Source organism: Schistocerca piceifrons, chromosome X (genome assembly GCF_021461385.2).
Source record: "Schistocerca piceifrons isolate TAMUIC-IGC-003096 chromosome X, iqSchPice1.1, whole genome shotgun sequence".
In the NCBI taxonomy this organism is placed as follows: Eukaryota; Metazoa; Arthropoda; class Insecta; order Orthoptera; family Acrididae; genus Schistocerca; species Schistocerca piceifrons.
This window is the reverse complement of record NC_060149.1, coordinates 472,430,720-472,457,615: the sequence shown is the minus strand read 5'-3', so window position 1 is coordinate 472,457,615 and position 26,896 is coordinate 472,430,720. Positions and strand designations below refer to the sequence as shown.

General features: G+C 42.7%; 1 protein-coding gene across 1 annotated transcript in view; it reads left to right on the top strand.

Annotated features, from left to right (window-relative positions):
• Positions 1-406: 406 nt before the first annotated feature.
• Positions 407-26,896, top strand: part of LOC124722431 — a 210,485-nt gene continuing 183,995 nt past the window's right edge. The window contains exons 1-2 of the mRNA XM_047247594.1: positions 407-610; positions 17,478-17,790. Of these exons, the coding sequence (XP_047103550.1) occupies positions 407-610; positions 17,478-17,790 (517 nt within the window). The remainder of the gene's footprint in view (positions 611-17,477; positions 17,791-26,896) is intronic.

The following is a 26,896-nucleotide window of genomic DNA, read 5'->3' as shown; positions in this document are numbered from 1 at the left end:
AGAGAGCGAAGATACCAATATAGCGAACACATCTCTTCATTGATTTGCTAAGTTAGTGCTGGAGCTTCACAGAAATATGCAACCAACTCCAATGGGAACCATATGATGTGTCGTTCATCACTCAGAGTCTTACGCTGAAATTCTTCCACTGGAATACAATATTATTCCCCTCCACTTCTTCCTCGTGTTGAACATGAAAGTAAACTTCAAGAAGTAGAAAGGTGTTAGAAGGACACCGTAACTATACATCCAGTATACTATTCGACACATGGTATACCCGGCCAAGTATCATATGGATGCCAATGGGCACGCTGTTTGGTAGCAGTAACGCAGACTGCTGCATGATAAAATATGTGTTGTGCAGGTGTGTTGGCTGCTGATGTTGGTGGGCGTGGCGGCAACGGCGATGGCGGCGTCGCTGCCTGAGGACCCCGCGTCGTGGGAGCCGGAGCCAGACGAGGGCCCGCGCACGCGGCGCTCGGGGTCCGGCTCCGGAGGAATACTCAGCTACATCAAGGAAAAAGTTTCCGGCAAAATCGCGCAGATTGCGTCCGCTTCCTCGTCCTCCGGCAGCGACCACGAGCCGCCACCAGAATACGGGCCGCCGGTCGTAAGTAGCGGAATGTTCCTTCTACGGCTGACATTTTTAACACAAAAATTGAATTTAGTAACTTTATCATACAACCAATTTAACAGTATTTGATCATCGGACATTACAGACACAACATTATTGCACTTATGCGTTTAAAAGCAATTTTTTTGTCAGCAGGAGTAAAGGAAAGCCAACAGAGTCGGCATGTAACTACTAACATGGTATATTATTCTAAGTGATTGCCGACTCGGCATGTAGCTATAAACATCGTCTGTTATTCTAAGTGATTGTTTTACTGATACGACAAGCCTTTGATTCTAGGGGCCTTAATTTTTACGTACACTATGTGATCAAAAGTATCCGGACACCTGTTTGAAAATGATTTACAAGTTCGTGACGCCCTCCATCCGTAATGCTGGAACTCAGTATGGTGTTGGCCCACCCTTAGCCTTGATGACAGCTTCCACTCCCGTACGCATACGTTCTATCGAGTGCTGGAAGGTTTTTGGGAATGGCAGCCTATTCTTCAGGGAGTGCTACACTGAGGAGAGGTACCGGTGTCGGTCGGTGAGGCCTGGCACGAAGTCGGCTTTCCCAAACATCCTAAAGATGTTCTATTGGATTCTTGTCAGGACGCTGTGCAGGCAGAAATCTCGCTTGGACACGTATGACACAAGTGACATCCAATCACTTGATCACGTTCGAAGTCCGTGAGTTCCGCGGAGCGCCCCATTCTGCTCTTTCACGATGTCTAATGACTACTGAGGTCGCTGATATGGAGTACTTGGCAGTAGGTGGCAGCAAAATGCACTTAACATAAAAAAGTATGTTGATGGGGGTGTCCGGATACTTTTGATCACTTAGTGTATGAATATACAGGTGGTTGACGATAAATGTCATGTGGAGACAGCTTTTACTGAGTGAATTACTAATGCGAAGTTGTCAGTTCTTCTGAAGAAGACGGGTTTAGATCCGTCGAGACCGTGGTTATGATCATTTGAAAACAACAATTTCTTGCAACTGGTTAGCTGTACTTTATACCAGCTGTTTTGTAACCGTTGCTGTAGTGCAGCCGTGAGAAAAATAGTGCAGTTTTTTGTTCTTAGTATTGAGTTAGTCTTTCACATACATGGTTAAAGATGTATCATTCTGTATCTGACAGTAATCATTAACCAAAAATTTCGACCATTTTTTCAAGTTATCTTTTAAGTTACTGCAGTTTTTCAAAAGTTTTCCAATGTGTGTTTCTGTAGGGCCTGCAAAACACCCATTCACGACTCCTCTAACCTTCCCATTGCTCTCAAGTTATTCTCCAACGACAAATTCACTAAGGGAATATCATACGGACCATTAAAACTGCAACACCAGGAGGTATAACAACTACTGTAATTTTACTTGTTGTGCATTTACACTATAGTAGGAAGAATCTACATTTTCTCCCTTCCCCAGTCCATTCGCGAATGGCGCATGGGAATGTACTCGTATTTTTGCGGAATTTCAACAGTAAAGCTCCCCATGATGCCCAACGCCTCCCTTGTAGCGTCTGAACCTAGAGTTTGTTGAGAATCTCCGTAATGCTCTAAGCCGACTAAAAGATCCATTGACGAAACGAGCCGCTCTTCGTTGGATATTTTCTATCTCTCGTATTAATGAAGCCTAGTAAGGTTCCCATACTGATGAGTCATACCCAAGAATCGGTCGAGCAAGTGTTTTGTAAACCACTTCTTTCCTTAAGATTCTTCCTATGAGTCTCGGCTAGCGCCAGCTTTTCCTACTGTTTGTTTTATGTTGTCATTCCACATTAAGTCACTCCGGATGGTTACTTCTACGTATTTAATGGCACTTAACCGCTTTCAGCTATTTGTTACCAATGGTGTAATCTCAAAACAGCGCTCTTCTTCGTCTATTTATGAACAGTATCTTACTTTTATCTACACGCAGGGTCAACTGCCAATCCGTGCTCCAGTAGTCAATCTTGTGCAGGTATTCGTGCAGTCTGATACACTCTTCTGGCGTTGCTACCTTCTTATAGACGACTGCATCATCTCGTCATCTGCGAACAGCCTCATAGATATCCCGACGTTATCCACCAACTCAGTTAGCTGTATTGGAAATAGTAGCGGTCCCGTCATGTTTGCTTGGGATACACCTGAAATTACCTTTACACAGGCGCCATGCGCAGGAACTCAGCGCACCTTTTTCTGCGATAAGGCCACCAGCTGAAATCCCTCTTGTCGCCGCGCTCGACCCCTTGGGATTACAGCTCTCATGTCCTCCCCTCTACCTAGTTCATTTGTCTTGTGCTGTTCATCTCTGTGAAGATGGGTCCTTTGTGTGTCAGTGTCTCCATGCGACTGTCTGCTTCAAATCCCTGCAAATAAAATCACAAGCAGAATTACCAACCATACCTCTTAATACTTCATGCATTTATACATATCATGAATCAAACTGTTCAATAAAATTATCTGTTTATTCCTCCTAAGTTATCTTTACACACAAGCAGTTATTATTATTAATTATTTCATGATACTGGTTTCACCACTTGCCTTTCGCGGGCAAGTGCTCTACCATCTTTCTTTTTTTTTAATCTCATTTTTGTTGTTGGTTTCTTCTTTTTTTTCGTTCGTTGCATCTGCTCGTCGCTGACGTCGCAAGACGCCCGTTTCAGTTCGTCGTTGATCTATTAACTCAGTATTTTTTATTACAGACGGCAGCTAACCCTCTGACCGAACACGCTGAGTTAACGTGCCGGCTACCATCTGAGCTACCCAAGCACGACTCACGCCCCGTCCTCACAGCTTTACTTTTGCCAGTATCTCATCTCCTACCTTCCAAACTTCACAGAAGCTCTCCTGCGAACCTTGCAGAACTAGCACTCCTGAAAGAAACGATATTGCGAAGCGCAGCGGAGCAAGAAGCATAATATTCATCAAAATCTTTAACTTTACGAAAAAACTGCTGAAACTGCTCATTTCACATAATGTATTAACCTCTGATCATGACTTTCACGAAAATCTAAATTTACAATAAATATTCTCCTAGTAATCCTACATTGACTGACTCTCTCTCTAATAGATTACTGATTAAACAATTCTGTTCAGCAACTGTTATTAGTACTCCATCACTTTCTAAGTCTCATGCAAACACATCTTCTCCATGCTCCTATCTTACACAGTTGTATAGTTGCATGGTTGGGTTTGGTTGGGTTGTTGTGGGGGAAGTCACCGGTCGCATTGGATTATGGAAGTACGAGGAAGGAAATCGGTCGTGCCTTTTCAAAGGAACTATACCGGCATGTGCCTGGAGCAATTTAAGGCAATCACAGAAAACCTAAATCAGGATCGCCGTACGCGGAATTAAACCGTCGTCCTCCCGAATGCGAGTCCTGTGGTTGCATTGTCTCATGATCAACTGTCTGATCCTTATGTTCATTTACATACATGTATCGTAAATGTAATGTCATGCTTCCAAACTCTCTTATCTTTATTTACATTTATGACAGGCATCTTAAATCTAATCTCACGTTATCAAATGGCCTCAGTCATGCTTCATGCGCCGCTATGCGCTCCAATTATCGTTATCATCCAACAAAAGGAAATACGTAAGTACTGGTATCACTCTCGATTCCACATCATCTCTGGTCTTCCTTCATTTATACATCGTCTACCTCCAACCTTTTCGTCCCACGTTTTCTCATTTCCTGCTCCTAGACTATCCTTTCATTTCATTCGACGCCATATTAGCCGTCCACTTGTACATCATGTTGCTGCCTCTGAAGCATAAAATTTCTGGGGTACCTTGCGTCTTCATATCCTACTCCTTTCGATAGCTCCTCAGTTTTACCTCTCATTAATATTTAAAACACTTTATTTATCTTTACTTCACACGTTATTCACAATTGCAAAAGAAAATTTTAAGTCGTAAAAAACTGTTATGCCTACCCTAGACTTCTCCCACGTGTTTCTGTTATTCACCGTACTACCTTTCATGTATATTGTCTTCAGTTATTTTCTGTATTGAATGTTTGCCAAAAATTTTCATATTTTTCCTCATGATTTATCTATCATAGTTTTTCATGATTCATCACACTATCTTATTATGTTATTGTACAATGTCTGCGTTGACACTCCACGATGTGCAATGTTCCTTCACACATGCATGCATGGCACAGATAATTGCACACATACTCTGCCTGATGGATTTCTGACCATGCTGGAAGTAACGAAAAATCTAACTGTTTATTCCAAGCCTATGGATGCAGATTACTGCTGTTATCTCTAAGTACTTGAATCTTAGAAAGTGATTGTAATAGAACGAACCATCGTTTGATGACTTCGTTACACTGCTTATCAGTGATCAAGGATTGATACACGATGCACCCAGTGCATGAGTCTGCTCTATTCTTTGATTGATCAATGAACGAGGCAACTTAGTTGCTACAGAGTAGTTAAGAAATGAGTGTGCACTGCAGTACACCTCAGCTCCTCATTCGTCTATTCCTGATACTCAGTAACTTTCACTTCGAAATTGCCTATCTCTTCCTTTATTATTTCCTATTGTTGTTTATGTCTTTGATTTATACCCTGCTGCCATTACTTAAACCTCAATAGCTCTTGCACCTCCACTGTTTCAGAGACTGGTACGGCCACAAAACATCAGATCCTTTATGTTCATTTCTTATAGTTTCCCTCGTCATCTTGTGGCTGTTAATTTTCATCTGTTCCGTGGCCCCACATTGTTTCTGCTCGATTACCACCAGTATATTATGCACACTTTCTTCTAGCCCTCGTTTCTCCTTGCACCGTGTGGTTATCCTTTTCCTCTTTCCATCGCTCTGCTTCGTTGATTGCATGACCGGAAACTGCTTCAACCGAAGCCCGATTTCAGCCAACCTTTCCTCCTGCCTGTCACTCTTGTCTCTTTATCTTGTGCTTTCTGTTTCTCATATCGTTCCTTTGCCTTCTTCTTCTGCTTCTGTTATCTCCCTTTAGATTCCCTCATCACCTGTACAAAAGTCCATGTATATTATCATCCACATTCTCTTCCCTAACAACAGCAGTCGATGTACTTAGCTGACTCACTTAAGCATTATCACCTGATACATTATCTACTCTCACATATCCCCACATATACACAGATTCCGACATTACATTGACCACTTCCTCTTTGGCTCCTTCTGCACTCTCGTTATTTTCATTCTCCATCACTGCGTCTCAATGTGCCTGTTCCTTTCCTCAATGTATTCTCTCCTTCCCCCCGTTATCTGACCTACTTCTCTGACAGCTACCGAAATATTTTCTCCATCCTCCACCTGTGCATGCACTACCTCAATAATCTTTTCAACCTCTGGTCTACTCTTACTCTGACCTATCGTCCTGATCTGATGAAAATTGCCCTCGCTGATTTTTTTGCCTAATCTCTTGTCGAACCTGCTTACTTTCCTCTGATGTATAGCGAGTGAATCGCTAACGCCCTTATAGACACAATAAATACAGAAACAAAGCAAAGAGTGGACGAAGCTTCCAACCTGAAATAAAAATACAAATTATTAAATGTTCTGCAAATTATTATTAGTAGTTATACAAACTATTCCGCTTCAAAATTCTTTAAATAATCATAATATTTTCTAAAAAGCTACTCATCCATACCATCCACCGCAGTCATCGGAATTTGCCGCATCTACGTAGCATAGAAAATTTATGACTACAATCCAGAGCATCCAAACATCCTAATTAAAACTATCCTCGAAGGAAAAGCCAGTATCTATGTGAGTATATCCCTGGGCTGACAAAGTAAAATTTATATTGCTGCCTGATACTCAGGACTTACTGCTGCAGAGAGCTCTCATGAACCTAGTGGTTACCAGTTGTTGTACAAGAGGTAGTAAAGAAAAGTTTCGCTTTCTGGCACTAGACGGGCTAATCGGGCCCAACTGACCATCCTCTAGCAATGGAATCACTGGATGTGGTATGAAGTGGCACTTGGCTAACACCCTACTGCCCTGGCCATTGCCGCGTTTCTGGACGTTAGAACCAGTAGTAATCGTTCGAACAGCTCCCCAGATAGCCTCACGAAACGGAGCGCACCCTGTACAAGTCCACAAACCGAGGATAGACCTTTGCCAGTACCTGGAATCAAACCTGTGTCCCCTGAATGCCAGTCATCCGTGCTGACCACTCAGCTATACAGGCGAACTGTCACACCTGAGGAAGCACATCTAAATCCCTGCTTGACAAGCAATGAATATTTAAGGAAATGGCTGCAACAACTAAGTTACGGTGGTACGTTCACTAGTACAATATTTAAGGTGGGCGCACAATCTACTAAATGAAAATCAATGATCCAACAATATTAATTTATTTATAAAAACAGCAGAAAAACAAAGCTGCAAACACGAGGAAACGCACCTAAATCCCCACTTGACAATTAATATATAATTAAAGAAATGGCTGTAACTGCTAAGTTATGGTGGTGGGTTTGTTAGTACAATATTTAAACTGGTCATACTATTTACTAAATGAAAATCAATGACCCAACAATATCAATTTATTTATAAAAACACCAGAAAAACACAGTCGTCAAAAGTGCTAAACAAGCTTGGAAAAACTAACTGTATTGAACCCTCTAACACAGGAAATGAAACAGCAGTAATAACGAATTACACATTACCTAATATTCATCTGAAGTATGAGGAAAGACCATGGTGGTTATGGTTAAGTAAACGAATACGGTTATCTCCCTCATTACTCAATCACACGTACTCGCTTGACTTCAACTGCCAAAATCAGTGATTACTCGACTCAAACAATTCGAGGAGAATAGGTCAAAAGATAATTAAGTAGAAGCCTAAGCTCTGTGTTCCGCGCAAACACATATTATTGGTAATCTAATCCCCCCCTCCACAATGCATGAGCGAAATCTAACCGTCCTAACCCTTGTAACTGACTGAGAATTTCGAATTGCACCCTGTTCTCACCATAGCAGGTTCAATGATTGCGGCTGCTTATGACCAGATGCTGCTACAACTCATCCCATCACTTCGTTTGCGAGTAGCATATGCAAATTGGCTGTTATCCTGGTATGTCTCCACAAACTATTGTCGCTGATAGTCTGATACCACTACACCGCCCAGTGCAGTATCAAGGCAAGCTGTTGCTCACCAAAAACTTCCTAATCCCAAATACGATCAACTGCTCTCTAGAAACCAGACTGTACTCTAAGACATCTCGCTGTGGAATAAGAAAGACTCGCTTTGCATGGCTCGCCGCCTGTGCTCAGAGTAGCGCGTTCTTTCAACCATTACGGTCAATAAAGAGGCATTCGCTAGCCGCTGCTCCCAGTCAAAAGAAATGATAATAATATTTAACTCCCAGCAGCGTAGTCAGCACAGTAGAGCCTATGGAACATGCTCCCACCTGAAGAAGATGAGCCCCTAGAATCAACTCACCACCACAAGGATGAAAGTAAAACCCAAACATAATACTGTAAGTGCCCTAAGCTTTCACGAGACTGTGGAAAAGATGTTATCTGTCCTGACACTCACAGCAGCAGTCCTAACGGTCATGCTTTTTACAGAACAAAGTTCTCCGGCGTCCCTTGCCCGGTTGAGCGCCACTGAAAGATCATTTTTATTACTCCGAGGGTCTCTATACGTTGTTCAGTCCCTTTTAAAGAAAAGTCTTCAGGTTCAAAATGGTTCAAATGGCTCTGAGCACTATGGGACTTAACATCTATGGTCATCAGTCCCCTAGAACTTAGAACTACTTAAACCTAACTAACCTAAGGACAGCACACAACACCCAGCCATCACGAGGCAGAGAAAATCCCTTACCCCGCCGGGAATCGAACCCGGGAACCCGGGTGTGGGAAGCGAGAACGCTACCGCACGACCACGAGATGCGGGCAAAAGTCTTCAGGATATGGGCTGTATGATACAGGTGGGAGCCACAGTACCGTAGTAGGGGCCCGGCCAGGCTTCAGGTGCATCCCAGGCCCACGCGCTCAGCCTTCTAGATTCCAAAAGGGAATCCCATTGTAAATTCCTCTCTTTCCACCAGTATGGGAGTTTTTATAAATTTATTTGCACGATATACAAATCAATTGTCTCGTGACGACTTGAGTAAATGAAAATTTCTAGGGCTGCCAGCTATGTCAGACGGTTAAAATCCTACTAGATTTCAATCGAATATTCATTGGTCATTGTCATCTAGTAACTGATGGGATGTAATATCTAGTAACTGATGGGATTAGAACGTGCTGGTAACACTGATATCTAGGTTGATGACCATTGAAGGAGCAATACTCATAATATCTGAAAGCAATCCCCCCACTGACTAGAAAGCACCATAAAGCGAGTAATTATCCAACAACTACAGCAAACACTGATAATATTTTGATGATAAGGAGAAAACTTTATAAGAACCATTTGGTAAGGTGGAAAGGCCAATGTGTAATTCCCTCAAAAGTTCAGGTAGGTGCCTTAGTGTAGCAAATATTTGCAAACAGGACTCTTACAGGTGACAAAATCAAAGGAATATCTATGATACTCAAAATCAGAAAACAGCTATTGCTGTCAAGATGAATCACAGTTGGTATTATTTTCACAAAACTAATCCATTTTTAACTATGAGTAACTTTGTCATACTTATCATTTACAGAGTTAATTCATAACCTACCCTTAACTATTTGTTTCAAAACAATCACCGTCTTTTCAAAACGTAGCCTGCTAATATCTAACAATAGACAATAATGTGCCCATGCAATCTCAGGCTCAATTTCCTGTGTGTTTATTAATTTGAGGCAAACAAATCTTTGCAAAATTGACTTTTGCTTGATCGTCTTAGTGTGTTTCTTTGTCAAGCAATACCTAGCGAAATAACTTAGTGGTTAGCACACTGGACTCGCATTCGGAGGGACGATGGTTCAGATCTTCTCCGAACATTGAGATATAGGCTTTCTGTGATTTCCCTAAATCGCTGAAGGCAAATTCCGGAATGGATCCTTTGGAAGGGCACGGCCGATTTCCTTACTCATCCGTTCTTACTCTTAGTTTGTGTAACGTCTATGGTAACCTCGTTGTCGACTGGACGTTTAACACAAATCTTTCTGCCTTCATCAATCAAACAGTCCATGGTCACTGTGCTGGCATCTAACGACTTTAGTAGCTTGGTTTTAACCTGAGCATGTGGAATGGAACCTATGTCTGTTGACTGTTGCACTCGTATAAGTGGTGACCACACTGGGTCAAATCATGTGTTTAACAGCCCTGATATTGACAGACCATCTGCATATGTAGTCATGAGAAAAGTATTGAATGACTTTCCGGCAGAAACTGAAATGCTATACAACAGACATCACAGTAGAATCAAGTGTGTCTCTAACTCACCTCTCTCCTCTGTAATTCTCTACAATTAGCTCTCAGCAGGTTCTTACGTTTGGTTGACCAATTTGATTTCTTTGTTTTGCCGGTTAAATTATTTGTTAGGTACTTGTCGTTTTTTGAATGACACTCTGTTTTCCCAACCTAACAACACATTCTGTTCAACAATGCTAGAGTGATGCTTCATTTGCCAATATTATTCCCAAATCCACGTTCTGTTTGACTGAAACTCTTCTAAATTCTCTGTAGTTACAACTGTTGCCTGTCGATTGACCATTATCATCTCTGAACTGCAGAACGATCAAGCGGAGGTGCCTTCTTTTGGTACTATAAAGCGGGGTTCGCCTGGTGAGATTCAATGAGCTGCTCATGTACTAATATAGTACACACTCAGCTCAATGAAAGACTGTCAAGTACCCCTCCAGTCAGAAATTGGGGTTAACTGTTCTGTGGCTAGCTATGTTTGCAAGTTGTCTTTCTGTGGCACTTGGGAACACCGAATCTGTTGATTATCAGGCTTACGTCCGTTAATCCGGTGATAATTTTTTATCCATTTCCTATACACCAGTTGATTTTAGAATGTAATACTCAACGCGATGAACTATAATTGCAAGTTAGCGTACAGAAAAGGACGCTTAAGAGACGTGTAGTTGATATTGATTTCTCCCAAATTATTATGACGAAAAGAATACATAACAATTAAAGAGTTTTATCATTACTGTTTACTGCTACATTTTCTACATCTACAGCTATATATGTACTCCGCTAGCCACCAGGCGGTGTGTAGTGGAGGGCACTATTCGCGCCAAAGTCATATTTTCCCCCCTCTGTTCCACTGGTGCATCGCGCGAGGGAAAAACAACTGTCTGAACGCCTCAATACGAGCTCTAATTTCACTTATCTTTGAATGGTAATCACTGCGCGGTATGAAAGTTGGTGGTAATAATATATGCTCTACATCCTCAGTGAAGATCGGATTTGGGAATTTAGTGAGCAGCTGCTTCCGTTTAGCGCGTCGTCTATTTGCAGGTGTGTCCCACTTCAAACTTTCTATCAGATTTGTAACTATCTTACTATGGTTAAATGTACCAGTCACGAATCTTGCCGCACTTCTTTGAACCTTCTCAATCTCTTGAATCAGACCCAATTGGTAAAGGTCCAATAATGACGAACACTACTCTAATACAGGACGAACTAAAGTACTGTAAGCAGTTTCCTTTGTTCAAGGACTGCATCGCTTCAGGATTCTACCAATAAACCGCTATCTAGAGTTCGCCTTACCCGTTACTTGTGTAATCTGATCGTTCCAAATGTTCAGATATGTATGAATTTCTAAGGGACCAAACTGCTGAGGTCATCGACCCTAGACTTACACACTACTTAAACTAACTTATACTCGTTTATGCTAAGAACAAGACATACACCCAGGGAGGACTCCAACCTCCGGCCGGAGGGGCCGCGCAGTCAGCGACATGGCGCCTCTAACCGCGCGGCCACTCCGCGCGGCTCTGATCGTTCTATTTGAGATTATTTCGAATTGTATAACCCAGATACTTGACGGATGTTACCGCTTCCAAAGACTGGTTATTTTGTACTCGTACATTAATGAGGATTTTCGCTTTGTTATACACGGTAGGTTATACTTACTAATATTGAGAGATAACTGCCAGTCATTCCACCACGCATTTATTTTCTGCAAATCCTCATTGATTTGTTCACAGCTTTAGTGTGATATTACTGTCCTGTAGACTACAGCATCATCGGCAAACAGTCTAATGCCGCTGTCAATACCATCAACCAGATCGTTTATGTACATCGTAAACAGCAGAGGGCCTATTACGCTGCCCTGGGGCACACCTGCTGTTACGCTTGTTTCTATTGATGTCTCCCCATTCAGGACGACATACTGCTCTCTGTCTGTTAGAAAACTATCTATCCAACCGCATATGTCATCGGATAGGCAGTAAGCGAGCACTTTTTGGAGCAAACCACAGTACGGAACTCAATCGAACGCCTTTCGAAAGTCGAGGAATATGGCTCAACCTGGGAGCCGGTATCTTGAGCCTGTTGTATATCATGCACAAAGAGGGCCAGCTGTGTCTCGTATGACCGCTGTTTCCTAAAACCGTGTTTGTTTCTGCAGATGAGCTTCTAGAAAGGTCATTATATCTGAACACAAAATATGTTCCGTGACTCTACAACAAATCTATGTGAGTGAAATTGGCCGGTAATTATGTGCATCCGATTTTCTACCCTTTTTATACATTGCTATGACCTGGACACTCTTCCAGTCTTGTGGAACTTTCCGCTTTTCCAATGATCTCTGATAGTTGACGGATAAGAATGGTGCTATATTTGTAGCATAGTCAACAAAAAAATCTTACGGGAATACCGTCTGCGCCAGATTCTTTCCTGGCGTCTAATAATCGTAAATGTTTTACCGTCCCAGATTCACTAAAGGGGGAACGGTGCTGCAGTCCTCTACCGTAAACGAGTTTTTGAAAGCTAGGTTTAGAATTTCGGCCTTCTGTTTATCATCATCCGTTACATTACCCGTACTGTCAGGAAGAAAAGGTATTGAATTATTTGTAGCGTTGACAGATTTTACGTACGACCAAAAATTTTTGGGGTTATTTTTAGAATCTGCAGATAAAATATTGCTTTCGAATTCTGTAAAAGAATTTCTCATTGACCTTTTGACAGCTGCTTTCATTCCGCATAATTTCTGTTTGTCAGCGAGGGAGTGACTACGTTTGATACGACTGTGCAAAATTCTTTGCTTTCTAAGCAACTTCCTAATATGTTTGTTGAACCAAGGTTGATCCTCCCCTTCCCCCATAATTTTGCTGGGCACATGTTTCTCTAGCACGTGGTGGACAATGACTTTAAATTCCGACCAAAGATGCTCAATATATTTGTGTCCCGCGGTGAATGTTTGGAGCTGACTATGAAGATATTGCAATGAAATGAATACTCCTAGTCGGATACAGGCGTTGATATAAGTCAACAGGGACAGTTGAAATTTGTGCTCCTACTGTGACTCGAATCCGGGATCTCCTGCTTACATAGCACACGCTCTATCCATTTGAGCCACCGAGGACACAGAGGATAGTGCGACTGCAGATATTTATCTCTGGCACGCCTCCCTTGAGACCCACATTCCCAACTTATTGTCCCGCACTATATTAATAGTGCCGCTGTCCATTATACTCTTTACTCGGGGCTTTTTGCCGATTCGCGTAAGAGTTCTGGCACTGTTTGTGCATCCTCACAGAAGAAGATGGTCAAACGGCCGGTGAGCCTTAACTGTAAGTATATATGAAGATTTTAATTAATGAAACTTTTATTTGCTTTCCCAAGAAAGAAAACTCTACGCTGTTTCTTTGTTTTTTTTTTTTAAACTTCCACTGACATAGGAGCCACAATGACAGTACAGTCGCTAATACCTTTTTCTAGATTAACTTCCTCAAAAAGATGAGTCTGTTTGCCGCCAAGATATCTAATACGTTCCCATCTCTAGTTGGTTTTTTAACCAATTGCTCAAGGTTGTCTGTTGAGAACGCTCCTAGAATAACTGCACACGAGCCTTTGCTTCTGCCCCCTGTGATAAACGTGTAGTTTTCCCTGTCAATGGACGCCAGATTAAAGTCTCCACCTATAACTAATGGATAATTTGGATATTTGTTTCCTATGTACTCAAGACTTCCCCTGAAACGTTCTGAGACGTTTGTTGCGAATGCTGGTGGTCTATAAAAACATCCTAATACAATGATCACTACTTGTCTGATTGACAGCTTTATCCAGACCATTTCACATACCGAGCCAGTATCGATCTCAATTGTGTTTAAACAGCTTTCAACTGCAATGAACACACCACCTCCCATAGCATCAGTCCTATCCTTCCTAAACATTGTCCAATCCGAGTTCAAAATTTCACTGCTATTTATGTCTGGCTTCAACCACCTTTCGGTACCTAATACAAATTGAAATTACTACTGGTTATTTCGGAGAGTAACCTGGGGATCTTGCTACAGACACTTCGATAATTTACTAACACGAGATTTAGCATATTTAAATCCTTTGGACTGACCTGCTTTACAGTTGGCACACCCACATCAGTGTCATGAACTGGTAATGTTTCAGGCCAACGGTGTGTTTTCCGTGGGGAGGAACCTAATCTTAAAAAAAACATGTGCGAGCCGCAAGTACTATGCTACTAATGTAACTGCTTCCTGTGTGTAGTGCACCCCTGATTTATCGAGGGGCGTCCTACAATCTTCCACCCTAAAGTATAGATCGAGGAATCTACAACCATTTTCGTCATAGAGTCGACGTAGCCTCTGGTTAAATTCTCCACTGGACTCCAAACCAGAGGACCCCGGTCCACCCTGGGTACGATGCGGCAAATCGCCAGCTTGGCTTCTACTCCTCGAAAGACGGAGGCCGCTTTCCCCAATTTAGTCAGCCGTCGAAAGGACACAAGGTTATGTCCCCGACGACTGACATCGTTGGTGCCAACATGCACTACAGTGAGTAGCTGGCTGCACCCCGCACGCTCGATAGCCGCCGGAAGAGCCTCTTCCATATCCCAGACAAGGCCCCCAGTAAGCACACCGAGGTAGCGTTGGACTTCTTCCCCGCCCTAGCCACTATGTTCCTGAGGGGCTCCATGACCCGCCTAACGTTGGAGCTCCCGATAACTAACCAACCCCTATCCCCACTTGCCTGTCCGGACCTTGTTGAAGGAGCAGCCACTATCCTGGCAGATTGTGCATTCTGATCCGATTCAGCCCCCCCCCCTCCCCAGCATCAGATAGCGCACTGAATCTATTGGCAAAGTACATGGGATTTGGCAGGAACCTGCGTCCCCCATGCAGCCTTCGCCTTGAGGCTCGAGACCTCGACACACAAAAGAGGTGAGAGTGGGTCGGCCGGCTGAGTCGTGCCTGAGGTCGGCTCAGTGACAGAGAGTTGTCACATCCCCCCTGCTCATCTAGTACAGCAGAGGGTGCCGCAGGCACCCCATCCACACCTCATCTCAAGGTAGCACTCTGGAGCCTATTGACTGTGGCCAACCAAGCTTCCAGGTGTGTTAGGACTGTGGCTAACACATCCTGCATCCGCACACAACAGACACAGTCCCTATCCAGCTAATATGTGATTTACTGTAAGAAATTTAAGGAAACCTACTGCCACACAAGGTTAACAGCTACACTCTAGTTGGCAGAAATGGCACTCAACAATGAAAAGCAATGAATATGTATGGTAGAAGCTAGAGCTGTGCTTATTTTCCTGCTAAAGGCTATCTAGTGAATACTATAGAAGAAAACAGTGAGCAGCAGTAAATTGGTAGGAGCTATCTAGTGAATAGTAATTAAAAAGTAACCTACGGTATGCTACACCTACTGATTATCCCTCGTATTTATAATTATCGGGACCTGCACATCGCTAATCAGATAATGTGTATAGGTGACGAGGATGGTATCAGGTAAGCCCATAATTTTACACTAATGGCCATTAAAATAGCAAGAAGAAATGCAGATGACAAACGGGTATTCATTGGACCAATATATTATACTAGAACTGACATGTGATTACATTTTCACGCAATTTGGGTGCATACATCCTGAGATATTAGTACCCAGAACAACCACCTCTGGCCGTAATAACGGCCTTGATACGCCTGGGTATTGAGTCAAAAAGAGCTTGGATGGCTTGCACAGGTACAGGTGCCCATGCAGCTTCAACACGATACCACAGTTCAAGAGTAGTGACTGGCGTATTGTGACGAGTCATTTGCTCGTCCACCATTGACCAGACGTTTCCAGTTGGTGAGACATCTGGAGAATGTGCTGACCAGGGCAGCAGTCGAACATTTTCTGTATCCAGAAAGGCCCGTACAGGACCTGCAACATGCGGTCGTGCATTATCCTGCTGAAATGTAGGGTTTCGCAGGTATCGAATGAAGGGTAGAGCCACGGGTCGTAACACATCTAAAATGTAACGTCCACTGTTCAAAGTGCCGTCAATGCGAACAAGAGGTGACAGAGACGTGTAACCACTGGCACCCCATACCATCACGCCGGGTGATACGCCAGTATGGCTATGACGAATACACGCTTCCAATGTGCGTTCACCGCGATGTCGCCAAACACGGATGCGACCATCATGATGATGTAAACAGAACCTGGATTCATCCTAAAAATTACGTTTTGCCATTAGTGCACCCAGGTTCGTCGTTGAGTACACCATCGCAGGCGCTCCTGTCTGTGATGCAGCGTCAAGGGTAACTGCAGCCATGGTCTCCGAGCTGATAGTCCGTGCTGCTGCAAACGTCGTCAAACTGTTCGTGCAGATGGTTGTTGTCTTGCAAACATCTCCATCTGTTGACTCAGGGATCGAGACGTGGCTGCACGATCCGTTACAGCCATGCGAATAAGATGCCTGTCATCGCGACTGCTAGTGATACGAGGCCGTTGGGATCTAGCACGGCGTTCCCTACTACCCTCCTGAACCCACCGATTCCATATTCTGCTAACAGTCATTGGATCTCAACCAACGCGAGCAGCAATGTAGCGATACGATAAACCACAGTTGCGATAGGCTACAATCCGACCTTTATCAAAGTCGGAAACGTGATGGCACGCATTTCTCCTCCTTACACGAGGCATCACAACAACGTTGCACCAGGCAACGCCGGTCAACTGGTGTTTGTGTATGAGAAGTAGGTTGGAAACTTTCCTCATGTCAGTACGTTGTAGGTGTCGCCACCGGCGCAAAGCTTGTGTGAATGCTCTGAAAAGCTAATCATTTACGTATCACAGCATCTTCTTCCTGTCGGTTAAATTTCGCGTCTGGAGCACGCCATCTTCGTGGTGTAGCAAATTTTAATGGCCAGTAGTGTAGCTTAGTTAATATTCTTAATTACATTTTTTTATCTAATACATCAGTTAACCTTGAAATACGATGATTGATACTGATCCACTTTCTTTACATTGAAATGAACATTAGTGTTTGAAGCTAATTTCATAATTTTACGCTTTTCAGCGGAATGCATTTGCAATGAGCTCACTTTTATAAATCTATTACAGTCATTATTTTTTTCCCGTGCATATTCTGATTACCCAAGCGTGTGTGTGTGTGTGTGTGTGTGTGTGTGTGTGTGTGTGTGTGTGTGTGTGTTTTAACAGAAGCGTGCTGTATATTTCCCGGTTAATTAGTTTTTGTCATCGTCAGTCAGCTGACGTTGTTAAATGATGTCTACATTCCACCTGTTGAAAATACAGCAATATTTAGCTTTTTATAATACGCAGTTGTATGGGAAAAGTGTAAAAAAGTTACTATCTAGTCATTCCTCACAGTTCTCAATTTAATCTCATAAATGGAACTGCTTTAAATCTTTATGATACATTACCTTCTTGAAAGCGCTATCACGAGAAACTACTTTTGCCATGTTGTATATTGACCTCATAGATCAGGACATAATGTATTCATTTTTTTTCACAGGAGAGCTATGACCACAAATCCTTCGACATCTGGAGTTTCAAGCGTGCACTGCTGTCTTCATTGCTGCAGGCTGTAAAGGCCATCAAGGGCGGCATAATTGCACTTAAGGGCCAGCTAATTAAGGCAAAGGGAAACGTCATTGAGGCAAAGGGACGTTTCCTGGCTGCCAAGGGTGAAGCCATCTCAGAATTCGGTAAACATGTGGCGACCAAGGCATTACTGGAAGGGGACCATGAGGACGAACATCCACACAGCCATAGCAGCGCACCCAGCGGTCCTCCCAGCGGTTACGCTGTTGAGACTGTACACTCAGGTCAGTGAATACTTGTATGTGCCAAAGTGACGAGCTAGTACCTTATTTGCTATCCATTCTGTCGATTAAGTCATTTTATTTCAGTTGTGATTAGAACGAAAACAGCCTTTATTATATCTTGCTCTTGCCGGTTCTGTTAAATATAAGCTGATGATTACGGGTTTAAGGAGATTTAACATCTAAGGTTATCAGTCTGCTATTCACCCTCCAGGATCCGAATCAGCGTACCCCATCCGTTTATGTGTAGATTAAACTCTACATACAAGTGAGAGAAAGTTTTCTAAATATTTACGTTGCCTATATCTGAGGCAAAAAAAGGATACCAGACCGTTATTCACCTTGTGGGATGTGGGAACCCGCCTAAAAGCCACATCCAGGCTGACAGGAACACCGGCTCTCGTCGATAATCCGCTGGGCAGATTTGAATCAGGCCGCTGCACCTACCCCTATCGGCCGCTGTGGCTCTAACGCATACGGTTACCACACCGGGTATTAAATGTACGATAGCGGCGTATTACAAGTGGTATGTTTCATTTTGTCAATATAGTGCCTGTCAGGGTGAATGGATGGAAGTGATCGTATGGCACTGAGAACCAGGAGTCCCCGCCTGGAGAAATTTGGCGGCCGACGTGCAAGTCTTTTAGTTGACCCCAAAGTTGGCGACTTACGTGTAGATGAGGATGAATTCACGAGGACACCACAACAACCAGTCTCCGAGCGGAGAAAATCTCCGATGGACTGGGAATCGAACCTGAGTCCATTTCATGTCAGTCAGACGTGTTGACCAATCAGATACGAGGCCGACTTGTCAGGATCACAAATTTTGCAATAAAATGAAAGTAATTTTAGTGAAAAACCCAAAGTGGGTTTCATACAAACACTTACTCAGTCTTTTATAAGGTAGAACAAATAATTCTACCTTGGCAGAACATCTAGACCACCACCATAAATGACTACAGGAGACACAGAGAAGAAAATCATAGTAGTATGCAATAAAAAATCTTTTCATAACCAAAAAGAAAATGACCACACCTTTAATAAAGACAGATACGAAATCACCAGATTCAACCTAGCAAACAGTATACTAAAAATTAGCATAGCGCACAGAACATTACTAAACATGACCATACAATTTTAATTCGCACCTTGTCACATTTCACCCTCCGATAACTTTCTGTCTATCCTCTTCCTGAGAAATTTAAAATTTTCCTGACGAATTGAACTTTCAAACAATTTTCAGACTTGGAGCGATCGAAGTTTAATACATCACAAGATATTTTAACTAGTCACCTTCCAATCATCTTCAGGTGCTGCTAGTATTCCTCGCATGTATCAAAATAAAGTTGACAGACGGACCATACTTCCCGGCGGCAGTGCTCTCTCTGGTGGCGAAACTCAGCTGTCCCCTGCATTACCGCTCGCCGAGGCCGTTGGCACACTATGTCGTCTTCAATTACAGCAACTTGTGCAGATCACCTGGTTCCATGCCCTGTCCAATTGGTAGCCGCTATCTCGGTTCAACAGCTTTTCCGTCGGGCGTATTTCCAAGGATTCTGTGACAATGCAGTCCCAAGAAGATATTGTTGTGGTCAGAATAATAGTTTTATCATACTTCGTAGACTGTCCAGAGGAAATACAGTGTTCGGCAACCGCAGACTTCCTCGGTTGCAAAAGTCGAGTGCAACGTTGATGTTCAGTGCAGCGTTCTTTCATAGCGTGTCGTCTGTCCTATGTAAGCCATACCACATGACAAAGTATTATGAAATTACGGTCTTCCGCAATAAAACCGTCCTTTACAGATCCCAAGATGTCTGCAATCTCAGATGGTGGAGGGAAAATCACTTTCACCTGAAATGTACGGAAATAGAGAAAGATGCCTTGCTGCTTTTCTTGGATTCTTGGTTGGACGAAAGAATGATTGGTCTCTGAGGTATTCAGTTATGTGTCATATAGTTTGCCTAAAGAGCTCGCCACCTAAAGACGCTGTTGATAGGAAATGGATATCCCACCCTGCAGATCAACAGGGCACTGTCAGACCTAGTATCAGGAAGTGGATAAACAGAACATAACGGCAAAATCTTTCGCTTTTCTTCCTTTTGTGGGCACCACTTCGTTTAAAATAGCAAAAATCCTCTCTAAAGTTCAGGGGAAAGTGATTTTCCGTCCACCATCTTAGATTGCAGAGCTTTTTGGCTCAGTGTAGGACGACTTGTTATTGTAGAGGGTCGGGATTTACAAAATATCTTGTCAATGCTGGACTGGACATTAACGTTGCACTCACCTTTTGCCACCAAGCAAGACCGCTACACGCGAACACAGTATTTCTAATGGAAACTGAATGGCGTATCATAAAACAATGATCCTGACCAAAGCAATATCTTTTTGGGACTGCATTATTACAGAATCCATAGAAATGCGCCTGGTGGAAAACCTGATGAACCGTGCCGTCATAGCGGATACCAATTGGACAGTACATAGAGCCGCATCACCTCCACTGTTCAAATCGAAGACGTCAGCGTGCACCAACGGCAGCGGCGAGCAGTAATGCCCAAGACAACTGAATTTCCGGGTTCCACCAGTGAGGGCACTGACACCGGGAAGTGTGGTCTGTCGGTCAACTTGATTTTGATACATGCACAGAATATTCGCAGCCCGCTATATATTGGGAAACGCAGCAAGTATTCGGTAATCTTTCATGGCTCACCTGAAGGTGACTGACAGGTGACCTGTTTAAATATCGTGGGGCCTACTGACCGACGCCCGGCTACAATCCTGAAATTTGTTTGAATATCATCTTCCTTTCAGCCTTCCCGTGTCCCCTACAAACCACGTCCAAACCGCCACCCCACCCAATCTTTTTTTCTCAAATCCCCTCCCAAAGTGAATCCTTAATACCACTCCTAACATCACTGCTGCAACTTTCACCATGTGTTACAAAAGGAGCATCCCCTGCACACACACAACTGTACACACGTACACGTACACACACACACACACACACACACACACACACACACACACACACACACACACACGTGTGCGTGTGAGAGAGATAGAGAGTGTGTGTGTGTGTGTGTGTGTGTGTGTGTGTGTGTGTGTGTGTGTGTGTGTGTATGTGTGTGTGTGTGTGTGTTGGAGAGAGCGAAATAATCCTCCAAGAAACTGCATTGCACTTACAAATAATGCATTCGCGAGGTTGGCAAAACCCACAAAATATTGGAACACCAAGCAACACTACACAACACAGTAATAAGGGCAAATCAGAAACACCTGCTTTAGACTTTGTGCGTAATATGACCTGTAAAATGAATCACCACCGAGGAGACTTCATTAATAAAGCGAAACGCATCCGGGGGTAGCTTCCATAGTTTTCAGTACACTTACGACAAGAAAAACCAAATAATTTTTATAGCAGCTGATTTGGTAGGTGGACTTCCAAACAAACTAAACTACGGAATTGACTTAGATGTGCGCGCGACGTAGCTTAACAGAAACACGGTTGGTTGACATACTGGCACACCTAGGTTCGTACTAAGTTACATTATGCCTCATCAACATAACAATAATGGGGGCCGATGAATTCTTAAGTCATACCTTACAACATGTGCAGAGGACGCACTAAGGTAATGACGTAACGAGTCATTGTGAACCGAGGATTGCATATTTTCCGGTGCCACTACACGCGAACAATCTCAAGACAAAAGGAAATTTAGAAAGACAGATAGTTGACTGCATTCTGCTCCTTCTGTAGTATGCTGCTCAGTAACATGTAAGTGCGCATGTATAATGTCATCTCTGTCATATTTAGGACGAAAGGAGAGTAGCGTTAGAAATTCAGCAGTAAAATTTTTCTTGAAAAACGTCAATATGTGTGCAGAATTTTAAAATAATCGTCTTCTTTTCCTTGTGCCATTCTGGTGCATCTACGCGAGGGCGGTATGGTTACGAGTGGATTTGTCATGGTTAATTTAAGGTGTGGCCAGAAGCTCTTTGAACCATTTGAACCTTGGTTACGAGATATCACAGCTATATGCATATGTGCATACCGCTATCCCATGACCGTTTGTCATCTCAGTTACGCGCTCACTGTGCACTCAGAACTGCGAAGTGCAACGTGAAGCTCCCGACAGGCATAATAGAAACACTGCCCAACGAATCTGTGTAACGCTTCATGGGATTTTCACCGTGAATTCCATTTCGTGACCAACTTACTTTCTGGATACCCCTCGTATTGCCGATATCGTTCTTCAGTTTCGATGGGGTTATATGCCCGCGGGGTATTCGGGCGCTAGCACACTGGGCCCAGAGGAGGAGGATGAATTAGAAGCGTCCGAGGGCCAGGGCGGGGCGCAACTGGTGTTGGGCAGTAGCAGGCAGGCAATCGCACGTGAGACAATGTGCGCCGGTCAATAGGCGCCCGGTGCGTCACTAATGGAGCGCGCGCCTCCTTTGATGGCAACCCGCGCCACAGCCGATTGACTTCAGCACAGCCGTCTATAAAGCACGATGAGCAGCTGCCTCGCCTGCGCCTGGATGGGGGACTTCCGCCTATTCCACTCGGCCACTTGTCATATCCTTGTTGTACGACTAGTACACCCATAACTAAGTATGCTACTATGGATATCAAACAGAGATCCGTTTTATTGGTGATAATTGTGTCATAGGCGTTAGGCAATACTTCTAGCAATAATTCCCTGCTTACTTTTTGTCTTCCAATGCTTGAGACGTCATCAGAGCCTTTAACTACCCAAAAAGTTCTTACAGTATCAAACAAGTTCAGCAAACTGAACAGTTTATATAAGTATTCACACAACTGTCAGTCGGTGACATCATCAGATCGCTGCCTAAGATCGCAGAGTCACGCCGATGTACAATATGTTATTGTGGTTGTAGTGGAGAAGTGTTGGCGCTGTTTGTTTTATTTAGCACTAAGGCCCACATCTTGTATAATTTTAATCCTTCTTTTCTGTCACAGTTGTTTTTGTAGTTCTGAATTTCTGTGGACTCTCTGTACATCCCAGCGTAGAAGTGATTAGATCTTGATGAAACCACAGTATCAGAGAAACGCATCTGATGGTTCACTTGTCACTTTACATGATCCGATACTTCTGATTTATCTGTATTACCCATGTAACAATAGCTCTTGTTTTCGTTAAGGCGGGTGTTAGTGGGTTTTTTTTTTTTTTTTTTTTTTTTTTTTTTTGTAGTTCTTTGGTACACCTGAGAGCAAGTGCAAGCGGTTTTGTGTACTTATGATGTAGCAAGCAGCGGACGTAGGTCCTTGACAGTTGTTGGTTTAAGCACTGTATTAATTCCGCGTTTTCTGAGTACTTTGCTGATACGGTCTGTGATAGTTGTGACAATTTATACAGATGAAAGGAAAGCTTTCTGTTAATTTGGTTCCTTTGCTTCATTAGAAGCTCTACACCTTTTAGGCCGAAGTGCCCTATTTCTCATTTTTTTATAGTAGCCGTTTCTTCTGAAGGCAGCTCGTTGTCCAACTGATTCGTAGATTCTTCTGTACTGGTACACCATTGATTTCATAATTCCTCTTTTCCGGGTGGGATCGTGACTGTAATTTTTGTTAAGAAATCTACCTGTGTCAGTGGTCTTTACATAGTTTTTTGCTCTAAAGTTCTGTCGTCTTTTCTACGTACCTGTACATCCAAAAATTGAATTTCACCTTTCTCAAAAAAATGGTTCAAATGGCTCTAAGCACTATGGGACTTAACATCTGAGGTCATCAGTCCCCTAGACATAGAACTACTTAAACCTAAATAACCTAAGGACATCACACACATCCGTGCCCGAGGCACGAATCGAATCTGCGACCGTAGCAGCCGCGTGGTTCCGGACTGAAGTGCCTAGAACCACTCGACCATAGCGGACGGCTCATCTTTCCCGTTTCTATAGTGAAATTAATATCACAATTAATGTTATTTAGATGACTTAGAAATTCTGAGAGTTGTTTTCTCCATGAGTCCATATAAATGGCATCTGAAGGGCCGCTTCTTCAAATTTTGCCACATTAAAATTCGCTACAACTGTGATGAGTGGGTTACCTACAGCCAAAACATCAGTTTGCTCGTAGAATTTGTTATTCCATTGAAAGTAAGTTGATGTGAGATTGTGTAAACGGATCTGTCATGTTCTTGGCAAAAATACTTTCCAGCTCTGACATCAAGTCATTAAAAAGAACCACACTGAATAGTGATACGATATCAGAACAGACCATAATAGCACTTGAAGTCACCCTGAAGGATTTGAGTTTTTCGATAAATTGACCAGAATTTTTCATGTAAGTGTCAGAGTTTTCTATAAATCGTTGTAGGGGAGTGACTAGATGTTTGGCAGTCGCATAGATCAATCAATAGCGCTAACAATTAGTCTGAATGGCTTTCTAGGCTTGAGAATTCTGTTTTAAGTACTCCATTTGCTTCCATTTTGCTGTTAAGTGTTAATTTTTCCACTTCAGATTCCTGAAACGCAGCGATTCGGCTTTTATGGAAGGGAAAGTGAAAGAATTTCAGAAACGTTCCCAAAAACAAAAGACAAAAACGAAATTTAGTTTTTCCTGAGGTATTAAATGCTGCCGTGACATTTCGATACGCACTTAATGTTCTTTTCAGATCATTGCAAACATGCATTTCCTAGCAGAGACAGACCAAAGGAGTCTGATACACGCTTAACAGCAAATATTACCAGAACCATTAATGAAATTAAGTAAGATGTATGTTTAATATTTGCCAGTAATTAGGTGTATTGACAATGATAGCAATGTTTATATCAGTCAAGAATTTAACTTTCTTCCCACATAGGACAGGCTTTAGCCACTGCATTCTCTTTTAAGGCAACTGCAAACAAGTGTTCGTAGTAAAGAAGAGACCAGGCAGAATGAGTCTCTTAAGCAGTTTCCAGAACCAATCTCGTAAGTAGTTTACGTGAAATATTTTCAGAACTACTGAGGAAATGAAAACCAGACAATTAATAAATAATAGGCAGTAATTAGGTTGAATGCTGACAACTTTTTTATCTTCTAGAGAACCGAGATCTTTCCTGGAAAGGTTTACAGATGGCCAAGCAAAGTATGTGTCTGAGAAACAAGGATGCCGTGTGTCATGTTGTGCTTCGAAAGAACGTAATTGCGTAATCGGAGGTAATAAAGTACACAGCATGAACCTGAACATATTATATTCCATTGTACTCTTGTCTTTGAACAAGAAAGATGGAACAATAAGGAACAATAAGGAACAAAAAACCACTGCACACATTGCACTTCAAATTGTTCCAAATTTCATTTGTGTTTTTCCAGGTATGACCTTTGTTACATCATTCTGTGCAGCAATATGATGGTGGTTTACTATAGGACTTACCTCAAGTAATATGTTGAATTTTCTCGTTATCAAGGACAAGAATTGCAACATTCATTAGTTTCAATGTAGTACAGCTGAAAATCATGGATACTGGGTGCTTTCTTCAGTGGTTCCGCACATTATTCAGATTTATAGCTTAGGTAATATTCACAGTCTATACCTGAAAATTACTCGTAAAATCAAAAATGTGCAGTAGCTATCGAAACTTTCTGAGGCTATTTAACAATGGAACGTCTTATTGACCATTTTACGTTTACCATAAGACGCTAATAAATGGCTGAAAACACATTTGACGTTGAATATGGAGAAAGGGAGAATGACAGTGCAGAAGGAAATAAATAAATAACTCGTAGTGCAACAGCTAAACAGCCGGATATACTCCCAGTAAGTTCTTTATACTATAAAATGAACATTTTCGGGGAGTCAATTAGTTTGAAAATGCCTTTTCTAACAAAAATATTTCATTCACATATGACCTATCACACGGAGTGAACCAGAACTCTATGGATAAACGTTCAGTTTTGGTTTAAGGGATCCACGGTTTCGCAGGTATGCGATACGTGTATTTATTTCCATTCGTTTACGGTACCTGCTGTTGACAGCTCACTGCACTCAAATTTTTATTCGGAACCGCTTGGCTGGCCGGGGTGGCCGAGCGGTTCAAGGTGCTACAGTCTGGAACCGCGCGACCGCCACGTCGCAGGCTCGAATCCTGCCTCGGGCATGGATGTGTGTGATGTCCTTAGGTTAGTTAGGTTTAAATAGTTCTAATTGCTACGGGACTGGTGACCTCAGAAGTTAAGTCCCATAGTGCTCAGAGCCATTTGAACCGCTTGGTTCGGTATAGGATTCTGTCTTCTGGCAGTGTCGGTTGTGAGTTAACAGCGATACGGGTAGGTTCACTGATGAAGAGTTGACCGATACACACCTCGTTTATAGGTTCACTGAAAGCAATGGAAGAACGATTCAACGACACTACGCTCAGCTGTTAACCGCAGCCGGCCGCTGGTGGCCGAGCAGTTCTAGGCGCTTCAGTCTGGAACCGCGCGACCGCTACGGTCGCAGGTTCGAATCCTGTCTCGGGCATGGATGTGTGTGGTATCCTTAGGTTAGTTAGGTTTAAGTAGTTCTAAGTTCTAGGGGACTGATGACCTGAGATGTTAAGTCCCATAGCGCTCAGAGCCATTTGAAGCATTTGCTAACCGCAGCGATGGCAAACGCGTCACATCGCTTTTGCAGTTGGCGGTTGTATAACTCTGTGTTTTGTGTTGTACGTTGTGATTATCGCATGTTGCAGGCTTCTTCAGTGTTGTGACGATATTTTCACAGAAACAAGGATTGCTACGGAAACAAACCGAACAAATAATTATTACATTATTACTCTGTAGCGAGCCGCAGGAGACCGTGGATCCTTTACACCAAAATATTCAGCTGGTACCCCTGAATGATCTCTGAAAGTTTGAGGGTTCATCCTGCGCATCCATAGAACACTATATACATAATCGGTTTGACTTGGGTCTAGAGAAATTATTAAAATATTCGAAGAATATTTCTAATTCCTTTGAAAATATGTAATTAACATCAGTGAAATTTTTATAGATAATAACCGATTACTGATGATCGCATGCAAGAGACAGAAAAATGTACAGATAAAATAAAATGAAATAGTTCAGTTAGTCTGGAATTTATTGAATTCTTTCCCTTGTAATTACAGAAATATGCAAGGAAAATAC